Source organism: Rhinolophus sinicus, chromosome 3, assembly GCF_057876585.1.
Source record: "Rhinolophus sinicus isolate RSI-liver-muscle chromosome 3, RSI-T2T, whole genome shotgun sequence".
Lineage (NCBI taxonomy): Eukaryota > Metazoa > Chordata > Mammalia > Chiroptera > Rhinolophidae > Rhinolophus > Rhinolophus sinicus.
In genome coordinates, this window is record NC_142503.1 from 164,271,341 (window position 1) to 164,292,105 (window position 20,765).

The following is a 20,765-nucleotide window of genomic DNA, read 5'->3' on the forward strand; positions in this document are numbered from 1 at the left end:
TACATTTCCTCTAGTGTAATGGAAATTTACTTACATACCTATTCATCTGGCCCTAATTTTCACTAAAACCTAAACTTGAGACAACTGGCAGATATTGGGACCAGAGAAATTTAGGCCAGGTAGGGCATTGTTGTTTCACTGTGAGTGGTTGCAGTCAGTTCTGGCAGCAGTGGGCATAGTTTCTGCTTGTTTTTATAGCTTTGTTTTTCACTGGTAAGAGCTACCTTTTAGCTTTTATTTTGTTAAAGAGACTGGGTACCTAGGAAGTACTGATTTCTGAATATCATGTCATTCCTGCAAGAGGTTATGTGCCACCTGTGATAGGCATTCTTGCATATTATGATTCCAAAAGAAAGCTAGAATTTATCTGTGTTTCATCATGTGCTTGGTCATGAGTTTAAGAATTTATTCATATTTCAAAACTGTTCACCAAGTTCATGATAGCTTCTTGCATAACTAGTAACATACAGAGAACAGAATATATAATAAATGTAGTCTTTATTTCTAATGGGATCTATTAGGTTGGTGCAAAAGTAATTGCAGTTTAAAAGGTTAAAAATAATTGCAAAAATCGTAATTACTTTTCCACCAATCTAGTAGATAGTTCTCAGATAGCATAGGTGATATTGATTGACACAGGACCACAAGTTGTGCTGTAAGGAGTAAATATTCTTGAGAAGCTATTATAAATGACAGGTGCACATGAAAGATAATTTATATATTATTATATTACACTTAGATAAAAATAGTAAGGAAATTATTATACAATTTTCAATATTGGATCTTCTCCAGGTGTTAAAAGTGGAATGGAAATTGCTAACCACAACCAAACTACTATGTCAAATGAAAACTTTTTAGCTGAAATTGTTATCACAGACTAAAAGCAACTTTCTCATCTTGGTGCATTTTGTTTAAAAGTTAGACACTCAATTTCCTTTAGTTAGATTCTTTTTCCCTTGTGAAGTTTTCAAAACACTTCTGTTCCAATGTCTCTTTTTCACATTTTCTTTAGCGATTGCTCTACCATTTCTATGGTCAGATGATAAAAATTACCTCTTTATTATCTCTGAATTGGCATTTAAACATTTTCCTTGAATGAGTATATCTTATTTTATGCAGTTAGGTGGGTGTATTCCCTAAAAACAGTAGACTTTATTGAATTATTGACAGTACTCCATTAAAACATCCATTTTAAAAATCCTGCCACTAATGCTGAATAAAGTCACAGCTTTTTGTATATACAGAATATGATTAATCTCTAGCTTTTATTGAGTAACTTCAGATTTTCATGTTATTAGATTTTCTTAAATTGAAGTGTGTGCATCTTAAATCTGTAATAGATTTCCAAGATCATATTTAAATCGTGGGGGAAAAATAGGATTGAGATCTTTCTAGCTTGCTTGCCTTCTCATCACCTGTTGAACTCACAAATGTTGTTTTGAGATGATTTTCTTGGCTTGGTTTAGATGTGCATTTTTATAGGTGTCAGGTTTTTGTCTTGTAGAGATAGTTTGAATATTAGATTTTTATTTCGGAGTGTGAACAAGTCATTATCCTAATTTTGACAAACCATGGTTTTGAGTTAATAATTGATACCCATTAGACTTGAATTTAAAATCACTAAATTTAGACATGTGTTTGTAATACTTAACTTTAAATTTACAGCTGACAGAGTCCATACACAGTGTCAGAAATTGTCATCTTGATGGCTTGGCATTGGCGAAGTAATATGCCATTAGTTTTCCCTTCTCTTTTTTCCCATATGTACCACCCATCAAATTTTGTCTCTCTCCCCCCGCTTTGTTTAGCATAAGTAGCTTCACTTGACCTTGAAGCTGGAACTATGAAAGTTGCTATTTTAATCCTTTGGCATTATAGTCCATCAGTGATGTGTTTTTTTTTTGTTTTTTTTTTTGTAGAGAGATTTGCCAGCCAACAAGCCTGTTATGTTGTCCAGATGTGTACTTTAGTTTGTAGTTTGTTTCAGCTATAGAAAGTTTTTTTTCTGTTTGTTTTTTTGTACATGTAGTTTAAAGTTTCAGCTGCAGGAAGTGTATTCTGGGTTTTTTTTTTTTTTTTTTTTTAATTTGTCCCTGGAAAGTCAAATCACTTGATTTCTAATGGCAAGGAAAATGTCAGAATTGTCAGATGTTGCCTTGGCTTGATTAAGGTAAAATATTATTTGTTATTTAGGATGCTTTAGAGATTTTGCAGATTTTTTCTTATGGAAGTGTTTTGACATTTATAATGAGAAATTTTAATGTTCATCACTAGTAAGATGAAGTTTTTAAAAACTATGACTTTTTCCTCCCTTAGAGCTTAAAAGACCATACATAGCCTTTTTTAAATTTTTTTAAATTCTGTGATCTTGTAAGTTTGATTTGGTTCATCTTCTGCTTTAGGAAAGACAACAACATGTGGAAGCTGTTGAATTGGAAGCTAAGGAAGTTCTCAAAAAATTATTTCCAAAGGTGTCTGTCTCTTCTAATTTGGTAAGATTTATTTATTTTTTTAAACATGACATCTTTCTCATTGTTCAAGAAGTTGTGAATGAGCAGCATCTGTACTCTGTGCTTGGTTTCAATAGTGCACCAATTCCTTATTCCTTTCCATTTTTAATGTAGGGTGTTTTTGAGTAGTTAAGATCAATAAGTTGATTCAGAACTCATTTCTGTTTATTCAGCTGATACTTTTGTATTCTACAAAATTTACATGAGATATATTATTTAGAGGATAGTAAATGAAAGAATTATTCTTAATGGTTAATAAACCAATAATGTTTTTAATGGCTTTTTTCAAAATATAACTTCATTTTGAGTGATTGCTTCATAGTTTTAGGAACACTTTATTTTTTAAATTAAATGTATTTAATGCTATGAATGAGGCTCTTTTCATTTCAAAACTCAAGATTTTGGTCTTCAAGTAAAAGTCTTGATAATATAGAACAATTTGCTTTACTTGAGGTTATGTGTGTTTTAAGTAGGAGAGAACAGTTGCTTCGATTCAGAGAATTAACACAGTGAATATTTGAGGCCAGAGAAAGTCAGTGAGTATGCTTGTAGTTTCCTAAAATGATGATGTAGGTCTTTCTTGTTTTTAATGGAAAATTGTATACATACTCAGAGAATAGCATAATGAGCCTGATATGCCCAATATCCCACTTTAACAATTACTAATGCATAGCATGGATCAGTAACACAAACAGTCTTGTTTTACCTCCAACCCTGCACTTCTAGATCATTTGGAAGGAAGTCAAACATCAGAACATTTTTATCTGTAAATATTTCTGTATACATATGTCTAAAAGATAAGGATTCCTTTAAAAAAACTATTACCGTATTTTGCCGTGTATAATGTGCTCCTGTGTATAATGCACACCCACATTTTTGGCCTACACTGCCACGGAAAAAAACCTTTCGTTTTAATTTTTTAATTCAAACTTATTTAAAAAAAATTTTTTTAATTGGGGAATATTAGGGAACAGTGTGTTTTTCCAGGACCCATCAACTCCAAATCAAGTCGTTATTTTCAATCTAGTTGTAGAGGGTGCAGCTCACTGGCCCATGTGGGAATTGAACCAGCGACCTTGGTGTTTTGAGCATTGCGCTCTAACCAACTGAGCCAACCAGCCACCCCTAATTCAAATTTTTATTTGTTTGCAATTAGGTAGTTATTTTTTGTATTATAAAGGAATTTTAGCATTTGTGTTTTAATAATTGTGGTACAAAAAATTTTGTATAACAAATAATTATAAAACACAAGAACAGATACAAGGTCCCAGAAATTTTAGGTACCAGTAACAAATTTACGATATTTACACGTCATTGGAGGCCAAGAACTCTTTATCATTGCAAATTCGTTGTAAACAAAACTGATTATCATATTCCAGGGTATTATTTTGCATATGGATATTGCTACTGATTTCTAGAGTTACATGTTTAACTCATAAGCATAAATAAAAAATTAAAAACATTTATATAGATACGGAATTAGTACTACCCATATATAATGCATATCCTTATTTTTCCTTTGCAAATTTGGGCAAAAGAGTGAGCATTGTACATGGCAAAATATGGTACATTTTTTAAAAATCCTTAATTTTATACATTTAGTCAGTACTCACAGTTCTCCATTGTCATAAATTATCTGTTTTAATGAAATAATAACTACTTATTGTAGGTTGTTTTAGTCAGGACCCAAATAAGGTTAACATTTAATCCGTTTAAGATGTCTCTTAGATCTTTTTTATTACCTTCTATTTGTCAGCAATCCCCCACCCCCTTTTTAAAAAACCTGGTGGTTTCCTATGCATTTTCTCTGTCTGGATTTGGCTGACTGGATCCCAGTCATGCCAGTATGTACTTCTGTCCTGTGTGTATTCCATAAGTTGGTAGCCAGTAGAGGCCTGATTTGTGGGCAGGATGAGGTAGGGGCAAGACAACTTCATGGGCAGCGTTGTGCACTTCCATCAGGAGATCTATAAGGTCTGCTTGTCTTTCCATGGCCATTGGAGCTTCTTTAAGCTGGCTGCCAAATCCTTTGACACAGCCCTGCTAAGCTTTGGTAGCGTCTTTGTTTTGTGGTATGATGAGATGTTCCCAGTTTATCGTCTAGTATATACATTTCCTGCCCCAAACTTAGAATCAGCTATTCTCCAAGGAGCTCTTGGCTCTTTCTGTGGGCGATGGGTGTGGTGTCAGTAAACTTAATGGCCTGTTCTATATGTAAGTCTGAGTTTAGCTGCCTATTCTCTTAGATTATATCTCTGTATAGTCTGCATTTAACTTGCACAAGAAGCAAAGGATTTTTTGTTTCTGTCGGAACCACTAAGGATATATTCAGGTTTGATCAATTAGTAGATACCTACCGTTGTGGGTTGAACTGATGAAATAACTTGCATTGGGCAAATATATGAATACATTGCCAGGTCTAGTGTTGTTCTTATGTTAACCTTAGAAGAAGGGGTTGTTCTTCATATAGTTCATATTTTTTCCTTTGTGGCTATACCTGTTTTTATTTATTCCTGCTTTATATTTTATTACTTCATGGAAATGAAATTTGGGTATTTATTTATTTGGCAGTATTTTATGAACCAAGAGAGTTAATGATTTATAATTTGTATTCTTTAAAGATTGGGTAAGGTCACCAGCATTAAAATTTCTTTCTGATGTAACAAATTCATTGTTAACAGCAATGTTACCTACCCTCAACATCCAAATCTTTTCGACACTGTAACTATTTATAAATCACTGTAAGACATAGGTGATGATAATGGCTTTTGTTTACCTACTTGTTAAAAGTTGAATATTGCTGCATGTACTCTGTATTTAAGAAATACATTATACTTCCTATGTGCTACGTAGGGTCTAGCAGTTTAGGTTTCAAAGATATGAAAGGTAATGAGCTATTTACCTTGAGATAAAGTGATAATTAAATTTAATATGACAAGATGATATAATTAGATATAAAAGGGCTTTTATACGTGAAGTAATTTTTTTATTATAATATTTCCTATTGCTTTTTTGCTAAGCAAATCAGCAAAGGGGACATCTAAATTATATGACCTAGAAGGTTTATAAACTTTAAAGAACTAAATCTGTTTTTCAGCTGACTAATTTATATTGAATCCCAGTATTTGAAGCTAAGTGGGATTTTAATAGTGTCCATTTAGTCTTGGTTCAAATTTATATATGAGGATGTAATTTTTTTTTAAATAGGAGAGGCCTTTTTGACTAATTTGTGCTATAGGGTATTATACTATTGTACTATGGGGTGATTTCAGGATCTAATTTTTTTGTTTTCTATTTTTATTTGATAGAGTATAGAAAATCATGATTCAGCTACATAACTAAAGCTTTAAATTAGAACAGTTAATAGAAATTTCACTGTGTTCTTTTTTCTTGGATTAAACTAAACCAAGGACTTAAAAGAGGAATAAAAGGAAATTTGATTTAAAGTATCTAACAAATACTCTGAGTTTAAAATTCAGAGAAGTATCAAAAATATAGACTAATTTATTCCAAAATTTAGAATAACAACTTATGTTTGCATCACCTAACGTATCAAGACAAACAGAGTTTTTGTTGGTTGAAACAAGTAAATGTTTTTGTAGTCTTATCATTTCCCATTATGAGTTTAAAAGCACTGTATAACACATATTTCTTTTGAAGTATTTTCAGAATCCCTGCAGCACCTTCATAGAATTTGAAATCTTCTGAATAGAGTATCTTCAGTTAAACTGTTAGTTTATGAAGTCAAAATACTTGGTTTCAAGAAATGGTGAAAAAAAGTTTTGAAAAATTATTCATTCTAGGTGTTTTAAAGATCAAATCTATTAGTTCTGGTGCTCGTAAGTGGGTGAGGCTGGATTTGAGCCCAGATCATCTACCTATAAGTCCGGAATTCAGTTGCAAAATCCTTGATCTGGGTAAATAAGATTTAATTTTGATGGTAGTACATATGTATTTTTAGTGTTTATTTTCAAAGCTGGGTTATGTACAACTTGCAACTTACATTTTTTTCTTGAAGTTTCCAGAGGGGTGCTGTTTATTTAGGTTTCTTTAATAACCATCTAGTTTGGTTATTTAAAATTATTCACCTATTTCATTTAGGTATTTTCTGAAATTGGTTATTTTTATTTTTCTTCTCTACAGAGTTACAGTGAATGGTTGCGTGGATTTGAAAAAAAGGCAAAGGAATGTGTAACTGAAACTTCTGGTTCAGAGGAGGTTAAGGTTCGTTTAAGAAATGAAGTATCTGTATTTTAACCAAACTTGGAAAAAAGAAGTAAATCAGAATTTGTCTTTATGAGCTTGGAAAAAAAAGATGAAAGATATATTTTGAGTAGACTATGATTTTTTGAGAGTATAAGAAGGTGATTTCATTTTGTGTAAATTGTGGTGGAAATGTTGTTAGTCTTCCTTGCATTTGATTTGTATGCAAAGTTAGTGTTTGCCATTCCTTTAACTCTGTATATTAATCATTTCTAAAACTGAATATTTAACTATCTCTTACTCTTTTTTGCCTGGATTTAAAAAGTAAAGATCAGTTGAGGTAGGTGGGGAGAAACTGACTGGTTTGCTAAAGTATCCCCAAATACATCATTAAGAGTGTTGAGAACCTAGACGTGTTGCAATTCTTGACTACTGAAGTTTGGGAGATTAAAATCCCCTCTCCCGGGGTGGCCGCTTAGCTGAGGGTGGCCAATTAGCGCAGTTGGTTAGAGCAAGATTACTGGTTCGGTACCCGCATGGGCCACAGTGAGCTGCGCTCTCCTTAAAAACAAAAAAAAGAAGAAGAAAAGAAAGAATTATTTAATAAAATCCCCTTTCCCGTGGTGTAGCATAGGCATTAATTACACCCTTACTTCATATGTGAGTCTACTTTGATTTTACCATCCTGCTAAAGAGTAACAAGACTATTCATTATAAAATTGTCTAATATGTTTTGTAGTAAGCAGCCTTGGAGAATTTTATTAGCAAATAGCAAATGACCAACAATGTCATTGAGCTTCATTACTCTTTAAGAAGGTTGAAATGTAGTGTTTCATTATAAAATAGTTAGAAACCATTTGTTATAATATACCAGTAAGTACTGAAACAAATTTGAGGCACAGAACTCTCTGATAAAACCAGAGAATTTTTCTTTATTTCATTTTTTGCAGGTTCTAGAGCACAAGTTGAAGGAAGCTGATGAAATGCACACATTGTTACAGCTAGAATGTGAAAAATATAAATCCGTCCTTGCAGAAACAGTAGGAAATGATTTTTAATCTATGTTTGGTTTCATTTTTAAATAATTAACTTATTCCTTAGTGGCTTAAATAGTTTGTTATGGCAATAGAACATGAATTTTTCATTACAACTGTACTTTTGTCCATAGGAAGGAATTTTACAGAAGCTACAGAGAAGTGTGGAGCAAGAAGAAAATAAATGGAAAGTTAAGGTCGATGAATCACAAAAGATTATTAAACAGGTATTTAAAAAAGAAGAGCTTAGAGCAGTGATTCTGAGTGTGGGCCTTGACCTGCAGCATCAGCATCACCTGGGCATTTGTTAGAAATGCATGTTCTTGGGCCTCACCCAAGACTTACTGAATCTGAAACTCTGGGCGGCCAGCAATCTGTGTTTAAAGAACCCCCCAAGTGATTCTGATTCCCACTCAAATTGAAAATCACGGACTTAGAGTATGACTAAAGGGGTAATGATAAAAAGTGTGAAGTGCTTTGAAAGCTGCAGAACTGTGAGATAACATGAGGTAAAGAATTTGGGGGTTCAAAATGAATTTTAAAAAATTGTATTGTGGTCCATGATACAATAGTCAAGAAAAGGTACATAAGTCCTACTACTCTTCCTGAAACCAGAATGTTATGGTGCAGTCTTATTTTTCTCCCATTTATTTGGGTGGGGTAAAAAGTGTCATCTGTTGCTCCTTTATGAGGTATGATCGAAAGGTACAGTGAATGTTTAAATTTAAAAAAATTACGGTGAAAAACATGTTGCCATGAATCCCCCTCAAAATACTCCCCCTCGCTTTGAACACACCCCATCATTCTTGTCACTTTCTGAAGCAGTTCTGGAAGTATGAGTGTCTTTACTTTGTCCTCCATCATGACAGTGCTCTGTGTCACACGTTGCTTCTGTTATACAGCAATTTCTGTCAAATAAAAACATTACGGTGTGTCCTCATGCACCTTATTCGCTGGCTCTGGCACCGTGAGATTCTGGCTCTTCCCCAAAGTCAAAATGACCATGAAAGGAAAACGTTTTGAATTGATTCAGGACATTGAGGCAGACACGACAGCACAACTAAAGACACTCAAGAAAGAGGACTTCCAGAACTGTTTCAGAAAGTGGCCAGAACGATGGGATAAGTGTGTTCGAAGCAAGGGGTAATATTTTGAGGGTGATTAACTGCAGTGTGTCTTTTACTGTAATAAATTTTTTTAAATTTAAACATTCACTGTGTTTTTTAATCACATCTCATATTTTCCTGTGCCACCTGTGCAGAATTTAGGGTTGCTGACGGTGTTATATGTTGACGCATTTGGAGATTAAATATAACCAGTTATCAGTTTTTTTAAAAAATTGAGCCCTTTTAGCTGGGCCTAGTATAATGCCATGCAAATGGCATAGTTTTTGACCTCAAAAATCAAGTTAAATATGATTCTTTCATTTTTAAGCTCTTTTAAAATTTAGTATGGCTTTAAATGAGATGCATTTCAGAAACCTCTGAAATGTCTAATTGGTTAACATTCTAGAAAATAGAAGCCTCTATATCTTTGGTGGTTTACTTGGTTACATAATTGTTTCACATTTCAGATGCAGTTGTCATTCACATCTTCGGAACAAGAGCTAGAGCGATTAAGAAGAGAAAATAAAGATACTGAAAATGTATGTTATTTCATTGTTTGACTTAAAAACTATGGCCTCATTTTTAAGGCCTCATTTTGTCTTAAGTTCTTTGTTTTAAGATTTCTTTAATCTGCTGGTGCAGTTGTTATGCATTTAAGAATATCTTGGGTAGTGTTTGAAATGATACAGTTTTATATTCATAAGTGTCAGAACTCCATTGTGAGGAAGCACGCAAAGAAATCTTAAATGTGTTTGTTAACTTTTCCTTCTTTGTTGCGTTGCTAGTTGAGACGCGAACGAGAACATTTGGAAATGGAACTAGAGAAGGCAGAAATTGAACGATCTACCTATGTCACAGAAGTCAGAGAGGTACTTACAATAGAATTTTTTCATCCTTTTCAATTTAAATGAAGTTTATAACAGAGTGATACAATATTTCAATATAAGTTGTTTGTGGCCGAGCTTCCACGTAGCATACGTAACATGGGCTATCACAAGATCAATCTTAAACTCTAAACTTCATTGCAGCTGAAAGATCTGTTGACTGAATTGCAGAAAAAACTTGATGATTCATATTCTGAAGCAGTAAGACAGAATGAAGAGCTTAATTTGGTAAGAAGCTTATTCTCCACTAGGTATCAAGTAGGCTCTGGAAACACTTGTGTTGATGTGGAGAAACCATGCAGACTTTACCTCCTTGCTAACATCTTTAGCTTGGCATTTTATAAGTATAAGATGATCTTCATATTCTGGTGACTCTTAAGATGATCTTTCTTTTCTTGACTCCTAAGATGATTCTTCCTTTCTTAGCTCCTAACAGTGGCATGTTTGGCTTGCAACTCTTTTTCAAAAAAACTGTCTGTGTTTTATAAAACCTAATTTCTTGAACAACATTATTTTCAGTGAATAAATGAAACAAACAGGTAAAGATTGGCTGAGTTATGGAAATTCTCAGAGTTACCATAGTTAACTGGATCTTTCATTTTTTTAACCTGGAAGATTATTAAAGGTTGAAGATGTGTACTCCATTCAAGGGCAATAATCCAATTTTATTGGATTATTTTAACTGGTCTTTCTATAGATAATAGATAACAAAAAGCTTGTGAAATTTTTTATCGTCAACATATTATTTAGAGTGTAGTAATCATACAACTGTAGACTAAAGTTAGCTAAATGTCTTATAAAGAAATAGAGTATCCTGTATTCCATTCTTGTTTTCTGGAAATTTATACTGACTGTGACAGACTTAATTGTTAAATATGACTATCTTGTAGTATATTTAGAAAACAATCATGTCTTTCTGTGACTTAAAAATTGTTATAGCATATGATTAAATTTTTTTAAAGTATGTGAATAAACTCTAGGAAGATTACAGTAAGTTTTCTTCTTACCTCAAATTATCTTTGCTCAGTTTGGAATTTTCTTATTAGTACTGCTGTTACCCTGTTTCCCCAAAAATAAGACCTAGCCAGACAATCAGCTTCTAACATGTCTTTTGGAGCAAAAATTACTATAAGACCCGGGTCTTGTATAGTAAAATAAGACTGGATCTTACAGTAATTTTTGCTTTAAAAGACGCATTAGAGCTGACTGTCTGGCTAGGTCTTATTTTCAGGGAAACACGGTATGTACCAAAGAAAACTTATTAACGCATTCATTTGTGGTTGGTCTTCTGTGTTATGCAATGATTTATGGGAATCACTTTTCAGATTAGGGCTCTATGAAATGTAGACCTAGAGCCTCCCACACTCCTGTTTATTTTTTAAATAAAATTTTTGTTTTATTCACTTTCGTTTTGCCTTAATTGAATCATTCCCACTACAGTGTAAGACTAGTTTTATACATATGTTTGCTGCACATTATGCAGATCAGGACTGTGCTATGCCACCAGTATAAACTTTATAATTTGTTTTAAAAAAATAATTTCTAACTAGTTATTGGGAGATACTACTTTTAACTTTGGTGCTTGGTGGCTAACTCAGTAGCATCAAACCCACAGGATTCTGGTTGAGTCTTCATTCAGCCTGATGTTCTCTTTGCATTTGTTGTTCCTTGACTTCTGTCAGGAGGTCATTTTGAGTGGACTTCTTGTTTGTTTCTTTGTGTTTTTTTGCCTTGAGTTTGTAATCTTTATTTTAGGTTTTCTGTTACTCTGTTTGCTTGGGAAAACTGTTGCCACATTTTAAGATAAAATAGTTTTGTTTGCCTACACATACATTGTATGTTCATAGGCCAGAGAATAACTTCTCTGTTGTATCAAATTAGAGTTAAGTAAAGGAGCAAAAACGGAAGCATTTGGGTATTTAAATAGAGTTCTAAAAATAAAATTTCCAAATGGAATGTCCTCCACTAATTCTCTCTCCAGTTCAAAATGTCAGCATCTTTTAATTCCCCTTTTTGGGTCTCTAGAACTGTTTGGAATGTCATGCCTATGGGTGGGAGGCTGAATCAATTAACTTGATGAGTTTAATAAGAAAGTTGTTTTTTTCTCAGTGTAGTTCATTTCCCTTTTTCATGTTTAATTGGAACAATTATCAGGAGAAGAGACATATTGGCACTAGAGTTTTATAGAGCTTTATTACTGTTTTGACAGATTATTGAGAAGTATATCTTAAGACATTACTTGTAGGTATAATTAGGCCAGTGTAAGCTTGCACTGATTTCTTCAGCGATATCTTAAATGATAATCAACCTTTAAATTTTTAAAGTTTTCATTTTACTAGATTTGTAACCTTCTGTTCAATGTCTTGAAGTATTAAACAGTTGACTCTTAACTGAACTGTATAGGTCAAGAAAACGTAAAAACTAATTAGTAAAATTTCTGGCTACTTGCCTTTTAAATATGAATGTACTACTTTATGAATAGTAAAAGACACTTTACTGGAATTTGATGCTTTTGTTTTTACATTCCTAGCTTTCTACTCTAAACTCTAGTTCTGTTTTATAGCTTTTCTGATGTTTAGCTTTACAGATGGGAACCTCCACTGCTTCGCTTTTCTATACTTCTGGTGCAGCAAATTGGCTAATCCACTGTGCATAATAACTGTTAGAGATCCCATTCTTTCTCATTCATTCTTTACTCCTAGGGATCTCTGCATAATCAAAGAAGGATGCAAATTAAGTTAATTGTAATGTTCCTTTATTTTTACAGCTAAAAACACAGTTAAACGAAACAGTCAAAAAGCTTAGAACTGAACAAAGTGAAAGACAGAAGGTAGCTGGTGACTTGCATAAGGTAAGACACTGCTTGTCTAGAAGGTGCCATATCATCGTGCTGTGTTGTGCCTTGAATCTTAAGCAAACAGGGTGCTAATTCTGGATTTATTCCTTTGCATCATTATATTAATTTGTTTATAAATTTAAGCTGTTACACAATTTTTAGAACTAATTCTTTTGGGTTCTTTTTCCATTCTTAATTTACTTCATTGTTTCATAACATTTGTATAATTAATTTCTTTATAAAGTATAGATTAAACTTTAAATTTAATTGAAGTTATTCTTTTTTAAAATTTGGTTAACATTCCTATTTTTTTATTGGGATTTGCTTAGTTAATCAATCGTTTGTGCTTATGAACCTAAAAGATATGTATAGATAGACAGACCTCTGATGTTTCAGAAGTGTGTTCTTTTCATTTATTTGTAGAAATACATTTTTCTTAATCTCATATAATAGGCAATTTTTAGGATTGCATTTTTTATTCTTTACATTAGGTTGAAAAATATTTGTTAATCTGAAGTATATTTGATAGTGTAATTTGTGTATGCTTATATTAAAGCTGCTTTAGAGCTATGATTGTGTTTATGGGAGATACAGTCATTAGCAAAACAAATACGTTACTTTTTCAAAAGTTCGAAGAAATATTTTTGTTGATTCTGTGTGATTATAGCTTACGATTGTTATGCATAAGTCTAGGAATCCAGAATTGCTTTGCATTATTTTGGTGTTAGTGTTACCAGTAAATAAAATGGAAACTTAAGTTTGTTTTAGAGCTCAAACTTAGGTACATGATACACTGTCAAGATTGAACAACCTGATTTTCTTTGATAAGTGATTTTAATTTTTGACCTTTTGATCAAAATATAAAACATGCAGTTTTAGCCTAGCAGTTTAGTTTCTCAGAAGGTACTTTAAGGATACTAAACAGGTGCTCAAAGGTAATGGATATGCCGTGTGTTGAAAGTAAACTGACATCTTAAGACACTTAACTATAGAGAAGGGAGGACTATGGGTCTGTGGGTGGAGCTGGACCCCTTGCTGGCTCTCTAGTCTTGACTTCCTATTGAACTCTATGGTAACCTCCGAGGAGGGGGTGGGTGGAAATAAAGGGAAGAAGCCATGTTGGGTCTGCACCCGCCCACCCCACCCCCCTTTTTTTTCCCTGCTTGCCACAGAGGACTGCCCTCCGGGCAGGAGTGTGGTTGCACCCCTTAGTGGTTCCATTTCTTTTTCTTTTCCCGAATAAACTGTTTTCTTTTGGTGGATTATCTGGAGAATTATTTTGGCCAGACGGCTCGTTATGTATGATGGCTAAAATCACCAATAGTAGGTTACAGTGAACCGGCCCATATCTGTAATAGAAATACTGTGCAACATTTGATTGGAAACACACATAATATTTATTGACATAAAAAAGTTAACAAGCAAGTATAAAACAGCATGTATGTTAAAAGACCATTTATATAAAAATTTCTGCCAATTTATTATTCACCCATATATGTACAGAACAGGGATCTAATAGATCCAAACTATTTTAGGATTTGTGGCCCATATGTGCTTTCTCTCACATACTCTTCTTTGTGTCTAACATGAGTCTTTAAATATGTAAAAACCATTCTTATGAGCTGTACAAAAACAGGCTGTGGCTAGATTTTGCTGATCTCTGATCTAGACTAACATTAACCTAAATATCAACTGTATATTGTTTGAACTTTCTTAAATAGTGAGCCATGTGTTTTGTAATCTGGTGGGGGAGAAGCAGTTTTCATTTTGGAGAAAAAAACGGAATAGGTTGGCTTTACATTGTATTGTTAGAAGACCTTTAATTTTGTACAAAATATGTAAGAAAATCACTATTTTTTTCTTGTGTATATTTGATTATCAGTTGTATTTGGAGGCTACCTTATTGCTTTCCTTACAGGCTCAACAGTCATTGGATCTTATCCAGTCAAAAATAGTAAAAGCTGCTGGAGATACTACTGTTATTGAGAATAGTGATGTTTCCTCAGAAACGGTATGCATTTTCTTTAACCTCAAATTTCTGAGCTCATTACCTTATAAATTATGTGAAGAATAAAATATGTACAAGATCCATCTCTGACTTAAAAATGCCTTTGTGTTGTTTCTATCAGTTGTGTTGCATTCTTAATTGAAGGTCATCTTTTCCTTGAGATACTCTCTCTCTTAAATAATAACACTTAAAGAAGTGTTGTTATTAATGTTTGTTTTCACTTTAGCTTAGTGAGATATGTTAATTTTAAGGTTTGTGTTGGGAAGTATTGGAGTATACTGCTCAAGAGTATAGACTCTTGTTAGATGGCTTCTGTTAAAATTCCTTGCCCTGCTACTTAGTAGCTGTATGACTTGAGGCAAATTCCTTAGGTTCTTTGTGCTTTAGTTGCCCCTTTTGTAAATGGCAATGATAACAGTACCTATCTTGTAGAATTGTTGAAAGGAATGAGTTACTATATAAACCGCTTAGAATAATTGGTAACACAACAGTACTTAGCACTTGGTAAGAGCTCAGTCTATGTTTACTCTTATTTTTACTGTTATGAATGTGCTCTCCTTTGATGCCTTGCAATTCTTTTTCTGAAAGGAGGAATGGATTTGTATCTGATATTCATAGATTCTAGATTTTCCCCTTTGTGGCCCAGTGACAAAATTTATGACATTGCTTTCTTTGGTGCAAACTAATTTGCACCACTAGGTAGCAAACACTATTTATGTGGTTTTTATTCCTGATTTTCATGTCATTTTCCAGATTTTTCACGTTAGTATTTAAAACAACAATAAATTACTTTCAGTTTTTGGTTGCAAATGCCCTTTCCTTGTGTTTGGAATTTTTCATTACTTCCATCTTCTTTTTAGGGGTCTACTGAGAAGGAGACAATGTCTGTAAGTCTAAATCAGACTGTAACACAGTTACAGCAGTTGCTTCAGGCAGTAAACGAAGAGCTCACAAAGAAAGAACACTACCAGGTATTAGGTAAGAATAACTGAAATATTGCTGTCTGTCTGTGGGTAATTGATGTAGTGTATGCACGAGAGGTGTGTGCAGTGTGTTTACCATTAGTATAGGACCTGTCATTGCACTAGTGGAAATATTCAGTCTTATCACTCTCAGAACTTCAGATGACAGCTTTCGCTTTCTTGGAGTTTTATTTCCATCTTGTATATATTTTGGACTTGTAGCTTGGAGGAGGAAAAAAATAAACAAAAATCCCTATAGGCTTTGCCTCTTTTGCCCTTTATATAAAACAGATGCTCTTCTAAGAAACTTGTTTACCTAGGTTTTGTTCATTGCCATGTCTGCAGCTGCTTCTTTAGTTTATCCTGATCTTAGTTCTGGTAAAGTATCACTGTGACGGTTGTTTTTGTGGGTTTTTTTGTTTTTGTTTTTGTTTTTTTTTTGGACTTTGTATAATAAAGTGATTGTAAAGTTTTTACCAAGTTAAGATGCTTAACTGAAAATCAAATCATCACAATTTCTTTTAATTGGAAGCTGGGTTGTGTTTGCTTATAGTTAATCAAATCCATTTATTTTACTTCTGAAGTAAGTCTTAATTGAAGATAAACCCATCATTAACCAACCCATGTTATGAAATTTTGTTGCCCATATTACTTGGGAAAGTTCAGATTTGTTGGCATTTAAAAATGACTTGTGGGGATGTAATGTACAGGCAGAGAGAATAGAGTCAGTAATACCTCTATAATTGTTCGGGGACAGTTGCTAGATTTATTGTAGTGATCAACTTTGTAAGGTACATAAATTTTGAATCATTGTGTTTTACATTTGAAACTAATATAATATTGTATGTCAGTTATACTTAAAAATTGTAAAGAATGTTAAAAATATTCCAAAAATGACATGTATTTCAGCTGGTGAATATAGATTGATTGGTTGATAGAGTCCTGGGTTTTACCTGTTTTAAGGATGACTTAAATCATACTGCCTTGGGTAGTTAGGATCTTCCAGTATGCACTGACTGCTTCCAATAGTCTTCTTTTGAAGTTCTTTGTTTTAAAATAATCATGGTATCCTGGAGATCAGTAGAATGGCCTGTGCAACACAAAGGGGGAACTCATCACTGAATTGTTCCTTTCAGAACCCAAACTTAAGACTCATAAGGCTGTAGAGAGGCCTCAGGATAGGTTATATGTCCTGGAAAAGTTGGGATGGACCACCGTTTTGATTACAGGGGCATTCTGTCTCACTTTTATAGACTAATTGTCTTCTGGCCTGCTTTAGCATACGTTGTCCTTTAAAATGCTGTTTCACATTAGTTACTTCTAAGAATTTTCACATAAACCCAGCTCATTTTTTTTAACCTGTCAGCAAAAATAATTATACCTTAGTCTTCTAGCTTTAGTAAGCTGACCTTTCAGTTGCCTAGAAGTTACACTTCTGCCACTTTATTCCCCTTCCCCCAATTAGGAAATAACTGCCTCCTGCTTCACACTGAAACACCTTTTCTCATGTCTTCAGCTCTACTCTCTTCTCTACACATGCTCCTTCTGTTGAGTCTTGAAAACATGCTCAAATGTCTTATTTTAACCACGCACTTCCTTTAGGTTACCACCCTATATTTTTTACTTGACTGTTTAGCAAAGATTCTTTAAATAAACTTTCTCACAATGTCTACTTCTTTACTTGCTATTAACTCCATCATTATTCTAAAATGGCTTCTCTTCCTGCCGTTCCAATGAAACCGTTTTTTGCTGAGGTCATTAGTGATTTCCTAATTGCAAGAGCTAATAAATGCCCTCCTTTTGCAAATAAGATACTGAAAATAGTTATGAAATATGCTAAATATGTTGAAGTCTGTCTATAGGCCTTTATGTTAAAAGGGAAGGGGGTCATTTCTGAGAGCTTAAAAAATTATGAGATCTCCTATTACCTCTTGTCATTAGACTTCGTCGGTAGTATCTCTCCAGCATCTCAAAGGAGTTCTTTAGTATTTTTCTTGCCAAGCACATGGGATGCTCATAATAAATCTTGTGAACCATCCTTGGCTTGCCTGTTTCCAGATTTGTCTTAATCTTATTAAAGTTGACATTTACATTGATCATTGGTAATAATACTTTTATTTTTCAGGTGTTTTTTTTTCCTACTTGATGTACAAAATTATGGTCATTTGTTAAAATAAATATATATATACTCTGGCAACACAGCTGAAACCGAATATTGTTTGGCAGGCAGCTCCCTAAGTGATAACTCGGCATTCTTTTGTCAGCTGATGACCATGAGCCCAAATTTGACAAGTGAAGGGGTAGTTGAGCGTCAGAAGGATGGGATGGATTGTGTGAAGGTAGAGGCTCACCAGGCACTTGAGAACGCTGTCCTTCCATAGGTTTTACCCAGCATTGACGATGCTAACCCTTCCTTACGGATCCCTTGGTTCCCACAGCTCTTCATTAAATGTTTGTGTTCCTCTCAGGTTTTAACTTCAGCCATTATTTTTGCTCAATATATTCTTCCTCTTGTGAACTCTTAAAACTCCTACTGGATGATTAAGTTGTAAATATAAATTTTTTAATCAGAATGTAGGGAATAGGTTAAAATCTGATATCAAGAAACTTCTTTTTAGTATACACTAAGTACATATGAATTGTTTAAGGTGATGTTGTACATATTCACAAAGGGAAAAGCTATTTTTAAAGACAAAAATGAAAGAAGGGATATGCAGTAATTTAGTTTTCTAAATCCTAATATACAGATACTCAGTACTTAGCATTTCTGTGAACTGTAAGGGTAAGTGTATTTATCTTCTATCCTTAATTTGTAAAACCTTAACCTTCCTTTTCTTATTTTAAACATTCTTTAAATTTTTATATTGGGGAACAGTGTATTTCTCCAGGGCTCATCAGCTCCAAGTCATTGTCCTTCAATCTAGTTGTGGAGGGCGCAGCTCAGCTCCAAGTCCAGTCGCCGTTTTCAGTCTTAGCTGCAGGGGCACAGCCCACCATCCCATGTGGGAATTGAACCAGCAACCTTGTTGAGAGCTCGCGCTCTAACCAACTGAGCCATGTGGCCGCCCCCAGCCTTCCTTTTCTTTTGGAAGTCTTCCTACTCATCTCCTATCCCTCTTCCCCCCTTCCCCCAAAAGAAAGTGGTCATTGCCCCACTTTTTTTTTTTTTATTAATAATTTGTTGTAGCTTTGGACTGGCAACACCAGTATTTTATAGTCTACTTTCCCCCCAGGTATCTACTTTTCCTTAACGTTTCATATTTGTCTGGCTTCTTAGTGTTCTAAGTGTATATGTGACTGTATCAGAAAACTTCATTATCCCAGCTTTGTAGTCTGTTTGGGCTGCTGTAACAAAGTGCCGTAGACTTAAACAACTTACTTCTCACTGTTGTGGAGGCTGAGGAGTCCAAGATGAAGGCGCCAGCAGGTTCTGTCTGTGTCTGAGGAAACCTGCTTCCTGGTTTAAAGATAGCCATTTTCCCGCTGTGTCTTCACATGGCAGAAGGGGCAGGGAATGTCTCTGGGGTCCCTTCTACGAGGCCTCTAATCCTATTCATGACTGGAGTCTTTAGACGCCCCACTTCCAGATACCATTACATTGGGGGTTAGAATCTCAACATACGAATTTTGGGGGACACAGACATTCAGACCCTAACAGTCAGGTTCCCTCACCTTGGCCCCAGTTTGTAGAATCCTGTGGAGGGAAGACGATGATTTAGATAGCTGACACTTGATGATTAATGCCTCTAAGCATGAGCAAGTTCTAACATGTAGTCATTACCATTCAGTCTTCACAAGAACCCAGGGCAGTAGGTAGGTGGTGTTATTATTCAGTTTTTATTCCCATTTTACAGTGGACTGAAAGAGGTTCTGTAACCTGCCCAAGGTCACACAGCTAGTAACTGGGTGAGCTGGGATTTAACAAGGTGGTCTGGGCCCAGGGCCTGTGCTCTTCTTAATCGGTACTTTTCTCTAATTCAGACACTGTGCTCTGAACCCTGTGGCACTGCTTTCTGTTTTCCCCATACTGCCTAAGCCTTTGTTGCCAGCCTCGTACACTTTCTTCAGTCAATTCTGACTTTTCCCAAAAGTTGGTATTCAGTTTGTCAACAGTGAATTGGAGAGGCTCTTGATGTTATACAGAAAAAACAGGTGAAGTTTTGTCTGTGTGTTTTGTATGTATGTGCTCTCGCTACTCCCTTTGACAGTTTTTTTTCTTATGATGCAGCTGTCTCTCTTTTCTGAAAGAAAAAAGTTCTTTTGTAAGTGCTATTGAAGTATAAGAGTTAACGTTCCAGATAAAATCTAGCTTTTATTTCTACACTTGACTATCATATGGATCAGGTTTTTATGTTCTGTAATGTGTTTACAGAGCACTTCATAGTTTAGTGTACTAGTGGGCTATGTAGACTTTCTGGTTAGCGGTTAATCTGGTTTTATAATTAGAGATCATGATAGCCAGTGATAACTTTGCTTTTTAACTTTCTAATTGCTTCTTTTCTCCACAGCTTTTTATTTTGAAAAATTGCACACACAAAGAAAAGTTGAAAGAATAGTGTATTTACACACCCCTAACCTGCTTCATCTCTCTTTATCTGTATACATACTTTGTTGATGAGAAACCATTTGAAAGTGATTTTTGGATATCATGACATTTTATCCCTGAGCACTTTAGCTTCCCTGTGCATCTCCTAAAAAAAGGCATTCTCTTACAAATCCATAGGACCATTGTCACATCCAAAAAATGAAACAGTAGTTCTATAATATCATCCAGTATAAACCCATATTAAGTTTCCCAGTTACACCCAAAATATCTTTTTATTTTTCCCAAACTAGGATCCAATCAAAATTCACATGCTGCGTGTTTTAGTCATTTTATCTGACTTGGAAAGCTTCATATGACCTCAGAAAAATCTATGTCTGAAACTTAAATTATTTATTCATGGGTGGAGAATTATGAATTTCAGTCTCTCCTTTCAGAGCTACTTACTCACTGTAATAGTTTACAGTTCTTTTGAGTAAAACTAATAAAAATAGATTCCCAATGTTGTTCTTGTAAATGTTTTTAATAGGATTTAAAAATCCCTATATTATTCTCAATTTGGTGAGGTTTTGGCTCACATATTTTAAAATCCACATAAAAGCTTCTTCTGAATTCTGAGGTTTTTCTCTCGTTTTAGATTATCATTAATATTAAGTGCTTTGATCCTAGTTGAAAGGGC

General features: G+C 34.2%; 1 protein-coding gene across 9 annotated transcripts in view; it reads left to right on the forward strand.

Annotated features, from left to right (window-relative positions):
• Positions 1–20,765, forward strand: part of KTN1 (kinectin 1) — an 89,318-nt gene that overhangs the window by 67,967 nt on the left and 586 nt on the right. For 5 of the 9 annotated variants that reach the window (XM_019725770.3, XM_019725776.3, XM_019725773.3 and 2 more), the window contains 10 exons: positions 2,403–2,492; positions 6,654–6,734; positions 7,664–7,753; positions 7,882–7,974; positions 9,321–9,392; positions 9,639–9,722; positions 9,882–9,965; positions 12,505–12,588; positions 14,492–14,584; positions 15,442–15,559. In XM_019725770.3, the coding sequence (XP_019581329.3) occupies positions 2,403–2,492; positions 6,654–6,734; positions 7,664–7,753; positions 7,882–7,974; positions 9,321–9,392; positions 9,639–9,722; positions 9,882–9,965; positions 12,505–12,588; positions 14,492–14,584; positions 15,442–15,559 (889 nt within the window). The remainder of the gene's footprint in view (positions 1–2,402; positions 2,493–6,653; positions 6,735–7,663; positions 7,754–7,881; positions 7,975–9,320; positions 9,393–9,638; positions 9,723–9,881; positions 9,966–12,504; positions 12,589–14,491; positions 14,585–15,441; positions 15,560–20,765) is intronic. The other 4 variants (XM_019725774.3, XM_019725778.3, XM_019725777.3 and 1 more) reach the window with 1 other exon arrangement.